The sequence below is a fragment of the Mesoplodon bidens genome, assembly GCF_964165515.1.
Source record: "Mesoplodon bidens genome assembly, chromosome: 4".
Lineage (NCBI taxonomy): Eukaryota > Metazoa > Chordata > Mammalia > Artiodactyla > Ziphiidae > Mesoplodon > Mesoplodon bidens.
The window spans coordinates 130,005,150-130,015,472 of NC_138160.1; the positions used below are offsets into that span (position 1 = coordinate 130,005,150).

The 10,323-nt window shown below is 48.2% G+C and overlaps 1 protein-coding gene across 1 annotated transcript in view; it reads right to left on the reverse strand.

Annotated features, from left to right (window-relative positions):
• The window catches only part of FAT2 (FAT atypical cadherin 2), a gene marked incomplete at both ends in the record, with an annotated part of 67,501 nt that extends 59,086 nt beyond the window's left edge, over window positions 1-8,415 (reverse strand). Inside the window, 2 exons of the mRNA XM_081231622.1 lie at window positions 2,891-3,205; window positions 5,160-8,415. Of these exons, the coding sequence (XP_081087748.1) occupies window positions 2,891-3,205; window positions 5,160-8,415 (3,571 nt within the window). The remainder of the gene's footprint in view (window positions 1-2,890; window positions 3,206-5,159) is intronic.
• Between the last annotated feature and the right edge of the window lie 1,908 nt (window positions 8,416-10,323).

Genomic DNA, 10,323 nt, shown 5'->3' on the forward strand with positions numbered 1-10,323 from the left:
GAAAAAACTAAAAGGAAAAAAAGAAAATGGACATACTTGCTCTGTCTTCAACAAGACCTGCATCTTTTTCCCTCCTGGCTATTTCTCCTGTCACGGTCCTTGCCCAGGTGCCCTGCCAGACTGCTGCTTGTCAAATCCTCCACATCCTTCAGCTCGGCATAGCCACCCCTGTTCCATGAAGCTGTTGCTGGTCTACCACACTGAGCAGCTTCCTCTCTCTTCTAAACAGTCACAGCACCACATCTACTCATATTTTAACAATGTGGTACTCTTTTTTTAATAATTTTTTTAAAAAATTAATCAATTAATTAATTAATTTGGCTGTGTTGGGTCTTTGTTGCTGTGTGCGTGGGCTTTCTCTAGTTGCAGCGAGCGGGGACTGCTCTTCGTTGCAGTGCGTGGGCTTCTCATTGCGGTGGCTTCTCTTGTTGCGGAGCACAGGCTCTAGGCACGCAAGCTTCAGTAGTTGTGGCTCGTGGGCTCAGTAGTTGTGGCACACGGGCTTACTTGCTCTGTGGCATGTGGGATCTTCCTGGACCAGGGCTCGAACCCGTGTCCCCTGCATTGGCAGGCGGATTCTTAACCACTGCACCACCAGGGAAGTCCCAATGTGGTACTCTTTACACTGGTTCTATAGCTTTTTTTTACATCCAGATCTTCATGGTCCTGATGAATTGGATTCCTCAAGGCCTGAAATTATGTTTTATATCTTCCCCTCTCTCTCTACAGCACGTAATTTAAATGCCTCATCAGGGCAGACACCTTTAAACGTTTGCTGAATAAATGAGTCTTGGGCTTAACAAAAGATTGTGGATGCTGGCAGAGATTCTTTCATTCATTTCCCAATTATTGAGGTCCTACTGTGTGCCGGGACTTTATATTATAGTGGGCAAAAAAAAAAAAAATCAAGGCTCCTTTTCTGGAAAGCCTTTGAAGTCTAGTGAAGGACATGGATAATTAATGGAATAATCACATAAATGAATATAATGTTCTAAGTGATAAGTGTTTTTAAAAAGTAGATGCTGCTGGGAGATGTATTATAGTGTCAGGAAAAACTTTTCTAAGGAAAGAACAGCTGGGCCAAGATCTGAAAGAAGAGCAGGAGTTAGCCTGAAAACAGAGAGAAGAGACTCCTGGCAGAAGGAATAGCATGTGCAAAGGCCCTGTGCCAGGAGAGGGCATGGACCAAGGCAGGCCATGTGGCTGGATCCAGCAAGTGATAGAGCAAGAGAGGCAAGATGAAGCCAGAAAGGAAAGCAGGGGCCTGGTCAGGCACAAGTCTGTGGGACACGGCAGGGTCTGGCTTTATCTTAAGGGCATAGGGAAGCCATCCAAGGGATCCAAGTATGGAAGTAGGACAATATAATGTGGATAAGAAAGGTGGGTGGGTGGGTGGGGGAATCATTGCTGACTTATTATTTTATTTTCCAATGTTCATGCTGATAAAAATTTCTTCTCAACTGTAGGAAGACTAAGAGCTCTCTGCCCTCTGGGGCATTTTGCCAGACCTGGTGTCAGGGAACTGTTGATAGTGAACAGAGCAGGGATTTGGAAGAAGTAGAGAACCTATTGCCTTAGGTGAGAGATCTCTTCCCTCTTCCAAAAGGGGAGGGACAGAGTGGGCCCAGGCAGAGAGCCAGCTTAGGCCTGTTTTTCAAGAGAAAAGCATCCTCCTTCTAGGAGGACTAATCCACTCCCCGAGGTCAAAGGTTCCAAACAGATGTCACAGGGCAAAGGGGCACTTGTATCCCCCGCCCACTGTCTGCCTCAGGATCCCCAGGCCCATCGCTCCTCCTGACTCCCTTTTGCCTTAAGGATCAGGAAGCTGCTGCCAGCTCTCTCCCCTTCTCCTTCCTCCAGTCTTGCCAGAGTTCTGTCCTTCCAGGACAAGAGTCAGTTGGAGCTGGAGAATGGGAAGTTGGGTTCGAAGGAGAGAATGTCAGCCTTCTCTGCAATAGGGTTGTTGTTCATGGTCAAGAGGGACATGTGGCCTTGGAGCCATACCTGCAGCAGTGGGAAATGGCTCTCACCTTCTCCTGGGAGCCAGGCAGGCAGCGTAGTTGCAGGAAGCAGGCGGAAATAACACAGTCGGGCGTGAGGGGGCTGTGGGCACAGAGGACACACCTGCTGTACACAGGGAGCTGCTGTCAGCTCCGGGCAGTTGTGGCCCCGTGGGATGTGCGGTCCATGTGGCCAGATCTTCTGGTTATTTTAAGAACAACCAGAAATCTGGAATGTTTCGCAAAATTTCCAAATTTTTAAATGTTGGCAACAACTTGAAAAATCACTTTTTAAAGCTTGTGCAGGCCAAACAGAACAGCTTTGTGGGCTACATCTGGTTCACGGCTACAAGCCAATGACCTCTGGATTCCTCTAAACCATCCAAGATGGCCTTGGACTGAGGATAGACCTTTGTGAGATGGTTGGTTCCTCTGAAGTGGATCTGTATGGCCACCGTGCCGTGAGCAGGCTTGAGATCAGTTTGGGACTAGAGTTAAGAGATTCAACCTGTGGCTTGTGATTCTCAGGAATGGTCAGTTGGGAGCACTTGGAGGTCTGAAATAGTCCCAGCTTGACCACCTAGGGAACCTGCTTAGCTTCCCTAGGCTCCAAGGAAAGAAAACTGACATATTCTTATTCTCCCATAGAGATGGACTTTGTTGAGCAGCACTTCTCAAACTTAGCACACATCAAAATCCTCTGGATGTCATATTAAAATACAGATTTCTGGTCCCCACCCTGATCTCTGATTGAGTAGGTCTAAGATGGGGCCTGAGAACTTGACTTTCTAGCGAGTTCATAGGTGATGCTCATGATGCCATTCTAGGACCACACTTTGAGAAGCACTGTTGTAGATAATCCTATGCTCCCAGATTTCTGAGGTCCTTACCTGTGAGAGGATGAATAACAAAGAATCCCATATGGTTGCCACTGGTGATATTGAAGGTCAGCTTCCCTTTGGAGCTGGAGTCCGGGTCCCAGGCATCCAGCTGAAGCACCGAGGTGTGCAGGGGTGCATCCTCCCGGACGGAGGGGTAGAACACGGGTCTGGACATCTGGGGTGGGTTGTCATTGACATCCAAAACCTCAATGTAGACTTCAGTTACAGAAGAGAGTGGGGTGGAACCCCTATCCACTGCCAGTACTGTCAGCCAGTAGCAGGACATGAATTCTCGGTCCAGGGGTGCGAAAGTCTGAATCATTCCTAGGGATAGTCAATCACCAAACCCAAAATATTTTAGAGCTCAAAGTAGCTTTAGAAAGCACTTTACCTAACAATCCTGAAATGGTACTGTGGAAAGGATATTAATAAGTATTCCACGAGAAAAGGGAACTGTGGCTGATATGCATGGGAGCTGCTGAGTTAAACACAGGGAAATTCATATCCTTATTGTAGAACCTCTCACAGCCTTTCTCTGCTAAGATAGGCCCATGACTTGGGCATGTGGGCATATGCAGGGTTTCCAGAAGACCATGGTAGTTGACCTACTTTCTCCTGACTACTTCAAGCCGAGTCCAATTTATTCATTTCACATTCTCTAAGTGGGATTTCCTTATATTTTTCCTTAGACTGGTTCCTTCAAGCTTCAAGTCCTTATAGATACCAATTCAAGGGTAGGGGTTTGATAAATAAATTGCTGTTCGCCTCTCCTCATCTTCATGATTTTAGAGACTTGGCTTCATTCATTGGTTCACTCATCTACAAATTGCTTATTATGAACTAGCACTGTTCTAGAAGTCGAACAGGGTCCAAGAGTGAGTAGAAGAGGCTTGTAGCCTAAGTTCTTATGGGTCACACTCAGCTGGAAAGACCCAGATGAGAGGGCAAAGCCTGTACTCAAAGCCATAGCATCTCAGAGCTGAAGGAACCTTACTCCTTTGACAGATGGGGAAACTGAGGCCCAGAGAAAGAGCATGGCTTGACCAAGGTCATGTAGCAAGTAAGCAGAAGAGCTGGGTCTAGAATTGACTCTCAATCTAATGCTCTTTCTACCACATCACCCTGCCCTCTACCCTGGAGAGAAATCATCCCATCAAGAAGGACCTACTTTTATTCACCTGGGATCTCTCCCAAGGTGCCTATCTCAGGACCTCACAAGTAGAGGGTGCCCAGTAAGTGTTTGCTGAATTGCACTTATTTTCTGTGGAGCTTCAGAGGAATAAATAAGTTGGTGCCACCTTTTTGGAGGACAATTTGAAAATATCTATTAGCGTTGATATTAATTATACATCTATGGATGATGGATATATGGATATTATATATCTATTAATATTATCTTTTGACCCAAGAGCTCCATTTTTAAGAGTTTTTCCTGTAGAGACTCACTGCATATGAGTAAAAGTATATGAACAAATGCAGCCATTAAAAAAGAATGAAGAGGGCTTCCCTGGTGGCGCAGTGGTTGAGAGTCCGCCTGCCGATGCAGGGGACACGGGTTCGTGCCCCGGTCTGGGAAGATCCCACATGCCGCGGAGCAGCTGGGCCCGTGAGCCATGGCCACTGAGCCTGCGCGTCCGGAGCCTGTGCTCCGCAACGGGAGATGCCACAACACTGAGAGGCCCGTGTACCACAAAAAAAAAAAAAAAAAAAAAAAAGAATGAAGAAGATTTATATGTACTGACATATAAGATATCCTGGTGACAAAATAAGTCTCAGAATTAGTATCTGTTGTATTATGTTTTCATAATAATAAAATGAAAAGTGATAATATATCAGATACAATGAGAAAAATTTAGAAGATTATAGGACAAATTGTTAATAGAGATTATATCTGGGGAGATGGGACACAGAGAAACATTCATTTTTAAATTATATATAAAAATTTTATAACTATGATACATTATTTTTATAAGCATATATATGTAATATATGTTTTTGTCTGTGTGTGTATGTATACAAGTGTGTGTGAGATGGTTGATTCAACTTCAATGGATATACATACATACACCCACATATGTATATATACATATATATACTATATATAGTGTATATATATATATATATGTATATAAATTAAAAATAAAAGGGACAGGAAGGAGTGTCCCTATTTATTGTTCTTTTTAGCCTATAGCCTGACTTCTCTCAAGACAGTGCCTGATTCCCTTAGGCCCATCCTCTCCCAGCACCTGGCCCTCCCATCCCATCCCACTCCCAGTACCTGTGTCTTGGTTGATGCCAAAGGCTGCAAGGTCGGTGCCAGCCCGCAGGAAGTACTGGAGCTCCCCGTCCAAGCCACTGTCCTCATCATGGGCAGCCACTGCCATCACTGAGGTTCCCGAGGGGCTGTTCTCCCGCACCTGGCCCTGGTACACAAAGGAGGCAAAGCGGGGAGGGTGGAGGTTCTCATTCACATCCAGGACGATCACCTCCACGCGGCAGAGGGTCCTTCGGGCCAGGGGCCTCCCACTGTCACTGACCCACAGGCTCAGGTTATACCCAGCCCTCCTCTCAAAGTCCAGCTCTTTCTCCAGACTGAGTGCCCCCGTCATGAGATTCACATGGAAGGTCCCATGGGCATCATCAAACAGGACATATCGTACTTCTCCTGCAGGGCCCAGGTCAGGATCAGAGGCATCTAGAAATGTTAGAATAGTCCCTGGCGGCAGATCCTCTGGGACCTTAAGCCTGTGAAGTTCTGTGATGCACTGGGGAGAGTTGTCATTGGCATCTTCCAATGTGACTATCAGGTCAGTGACAGAGAAGAGCTGGTGACCCTTCCTGGGCTGGTCCCTGGCCTCCACCTTGAGTATATATTGAGGTTCTGATTCCCGGTCCAGGTGTCCTGTGACAACCAGTTCCCCAGTGAGGGGATGGAGGGAGAACTTCTCTGTGGGGCTTAGCAGGGTGTAGTGAACCCTCCCATTGTCCTCCGAGTCAGCATCTTTTGCTTTCAGCTCTGCAACTGTGGTTCCAACTTCTGTGTCCTCTGAGATGGTTACCTGGTACCCACCAGGAGGAAATCTGGGTGCATTATCATTCCAGTCTTCCACATTCACTGTCAGCAGCTTCCAGGAGGACTTCTGGGGAGTGCCCAGGTCATACACCGTTACATTGAGGTTGTAGAAACTGGTGGCTTCGTAGTCCAAGGGGGCAGCTACAGTGAGCAGCCCTGTTTCCAGCTCAATGTCAAAGCAGCCGTCTTCATTGCCATCTGCAATCACATAGACCAGTTTGCCGTTAAAGCCAGTATCAGGGTCGGTGGCTGCCAGGTGGGCCAGGGGGGTGTTGAGAGGAGCACGCTCAAGGATGTCAATGGACTGTGGGAAGTGGTCCTCAAACTGAGGGGTATGATGATTGATCTGATATGCACTTAAGGAAGCGAAATCCTCATCACTGGACTGCTGATTCTGAAGCCCAACAGAGTGCAGGATGGTCTTTGTGAAATGTGTCAATACCCCCGTTTTATCACACTTTACAGGGACCTCAAAATGAGGATCCTTCACTACAGTAATATTCAAAGTCATGGGCGAGGCATAGTTTTTCCCATCTGAGGCTGTAATTTTCAGGGAATAGTTGATGGGTTGACCAGTAGTATGGTTCCTTAAAGGGCGTTTGAGGGATATCACTCCAGAGAAATGATTTAGATGAAAATAGTCTAGTTCGTTGCCTGACACAAACTCATATTTTAGGTTCTGAAGCTCATCCACATCTATAGCTGACACGGTCATTACTGATTTTCCTACTGGCCAGTCTTCATGGATAGACCCAGTGCAATTGACTTCCTCAAACATAGGCTTGTTGTCATTCAAGTTCTTGAGCCTAAGGGAAACAGACACTTCTTTTTCCTGGCGAAATGGGGATCCCCAATCTGATGCCCATACCTGGAAGGTGTAAATTCTGTTCATGAGCTCATAGTCCATGGGTTTGGAGGTGGAGATGATCCCCAGGTAAGGGTCGATAGAAAAGGGCACAGAGTTTGGGCGAGCGATGGAGTAGGTGACATATCCATTCTCTCCATGATCCTGGTCTGTGGCCGTAACAGTCAAAATGCTGGTGCCTGGAGGGATGTTCTCATCAAAGGTGCCATAGTAGGAGGACTTGTTGAACATGGGGGCATGATTGTTACAGTCCATGATGTCAATGACCACAGTGGTGGAGGCCAGGCCCAGTGAGGTTCTGATGTGTAGCTGGTACTGAGCTCGGTCATGGAAGTCCATGAGCTTCGTGGTGGTGATCAGCCCCGTGCGGGCATTCAGTTTAAACTCTGCACTCTCTGAGGATGGCTTTAGAACATACTTCAGGTTGGGGAAGGCATGGGTTACTTTCACCATCACCACACGGCTACCAGGAGGGGAAAACTCACTAAGCTGCACTCTGTAAACAGCCTTCTCAAATTTGAGGGAAGCCAGTTTGGAAGGGGGTAGGTGAAAGCCCCTGATCTGGGAATAAGAAGAAGGTCTGCTCCCACCCCTGGCCTGCAGGCTGAGGTTGAATCCATGAGGGTGTTCCATCCAGTTGATGTCTTTGATGGAAACCAAACTGAACTCACTGCTCCGGGCGTAAGACTTGATGGCTTTGAAGTTCTTTCCAGGGTCACCACCAACAATTTCCAGTGAGTCCACATCAGCACCTGAGCTCTTTGCATCTACCACCACCGTGGCATAGGTGGCATCATCACTGCTCTCTGGTGTAGCCAAGACCACTGAGGCAATGGCCGGGAGCTTCCTGAGGGCAGGCTCCACATGGATGACCAGTGCTGCCAAGTTGCCAAATCCATTGCCCTCTGAGATCTTCCGCATGCGGTCCACAGCCAGCACCTGCAGCTCATACTTCCCTCGCCAGGTGACGTTGAGCTTCCCAGCCAAGGTGACCACCCCGCTGGTGGGATGGATGGCAAACATCTCCGACCTTGTGTTAAAGGTGTAATAGAACTCGGCGTTCTGGCCCAGGTCGGCATCCGTGGCGCTCACCTTGCAGATGGGGCTCTTGAGGGGCATGTCCTCAGAGATGGTGACTCGGTATGAAGGCGGGGAGAAAAGGGGCTTCAGGTCATTCTGGTCCAGGATGTGGACCACCACGCGGGTCAGAGCTTCTAACTCCGAGGTCTTCTCCGTGGCTTGGACGATGAGGGTGTAGCTATCTCGCACCTCCCTGTTCAGAACGGCTGTGTTGCTGCTCTTTGTCCTTATTCTCAGAAAGCAGAAGTTGCCGACCATGTACTCCTCTGTTTTAAACACGTTGGCCACATCTCCAGAGATAATCCGGTACCTCACTGCCCACTGGGGGTCTGTGAGATAGATGCCCATTTTCTCAGAGCTTTCCACGTAGGTCTTGGGAGCAGAGTTTTCATAGATGGTCACATTATAAAGGGGGTGTGTGAAGCGCCAGGCTGAGGAGATGATCCCTTCTAGGGGTTTCTCACAAGTTGTACAATGGAGCAAGAAAATGGCAAACCCCAACAAGGCAATAATCATGATGGAAAACCTCCCGAAACCCTGGGCAGAAAAAGAAAGGGTACAAGTTAGGAAAGAAATGGTTCCTACTGCCGTGGTTCTTAACTGGGGTGGTTTTGCCCCTCAGGAGATACTTGGCAATGTCTGAAGGTATTTTTGGCTACCCCAGCTTGTGTGCAGGAGGTGCTACTGGCATTTAGTAGATGGAGGACGGGGATGCTGCTGAACATCCTACAATGCACGGGACAGATCCCCACAGCAAAGTCAGTAGGGCTGAGATTGTGAAACCTTGTGTTTGAAGAATAACAGAGTAGTTTAAGTGCTTTCTGAAGGGCATCCGGCAGATACAACACTGTCCTTACCACTTCCCTCCTTTTCCCAAAACCTTCAATGTCTCCCCAGTGATGGTGAAATCATTCTGACCAGGTACCCAAGCTTAGCAGTCTGGCCCTAAGTACTTCTGACAAGACTCCTCCATCAGGGCTCAGCTCCAGTTGAACTGAGCTGTGTCTGCATATGTAGGGGCTGCAGAAAAGCAAAGGGACCACGATCACAGGCCTGGCATCAGGCTGCTAGGCTGTCAGGCCTGGTTCCACCACTTACTAACTGGGTGACTTTCTAGGCAGGCAATTTCACCTCTGTGAGACTCGATTTCCTCTTCTGTAGAATAGGAATAAGGATATTAACTACCTCATTAGATTGTTGTGAAAATTAAGTGAAATAACAAAGGTAAATGACCTAGCATAGTGCCTGGCACATAGTAAGTTTTAACGTAATATTAGCTATTACTAGTCATAGGAATCTAAGTTTCATAAAGCAAAGGGACCTGCCCAGGGCCTTACAGCTAGATAGAAACAAAGCAAGAATTAGACCTGGAGCTCCTTGCATCACAGGCCAGGGCTGCTTCCCCCATCCCAGGCTTACCTACACCTGTCCCACCACAAGTCCCTTTGGACAGAGCCTGATTCTGACTCATCTTGTAACCCTGAACAGAGAAAATCCCTCCCTCCCTGGAATGTCAGAGCTGAAATGGACCTGAGAGATGATGGAGCTCAGATCCCTCTTCTCATGCATAGATGGGGAAATAAGAGGCCAAGGTGGGGGAGGGGTCTTGCCCCAAGTCCCAAGGTGGGTGGCCAGGTAAGAACCAGCCCCTGGAGATTGTTGAACTAACCATGAGTGAACGCTTCACCCTCTAAGAGCTGCTTCTCTTCCGCATCCTCTCCCTTGCTGCTTCCCGAATGTCTCATCCCTGAACTCCAGCCTGGGTCAAAATGTGAGACTCATCAGAGCCAAGGATGGGGAGGGGCACCGGGGAGGGCAGAGTTCGGTTGCCACACCGGGTCTTCTAGAAGCAATGTGTGAGGTTGCGTACACCAGGCTGGTGGCCAGCCTGCCCTTGGGAGTCTTGACTCCGCTCCGCGGAGTTCATGGCTACCAGCCAGATGTGCCGAGCATTCTTGGAGGAAACAGGCAAAACTTGTTTTTCCAGTTGCCTTGGTCTTCAAAGGCAAGGAAGAGTTAAACTTCCAGGCAAGGGGGAAAGGGAGAGGCTTGGATCCTTGTCTTTCCAGAGTCCTGAGAGAACCAAATGCAGGTTCTTTAAGACCTCGTGGGTTGCATCCCAACATGGGAAGGAGGGTGGAGGCAGAAATGGAAAAGCCAACCTAACTTGGCCTCTGAAAGCCAGTGACAGAAAAGAATTTGAATAGGCCTCCTCCTTCCAGCCTCCCTACCACCATCCCTCGCTTGAGATCCTGTCGGTGGCGCCCTAAACCCAGCACCTCAGAAGAGAGGGGGCAGGATGGAGGTAGATTCTATGCTTAGGGTCCTAAAGCCAGGGACAGAAAAAGATGCTGTCTACTCCGCACCTTCCTGCCCCCTTGCTCTCACCCCTTGCTTGCCACCACAGCCCATGAAGGACCCAGC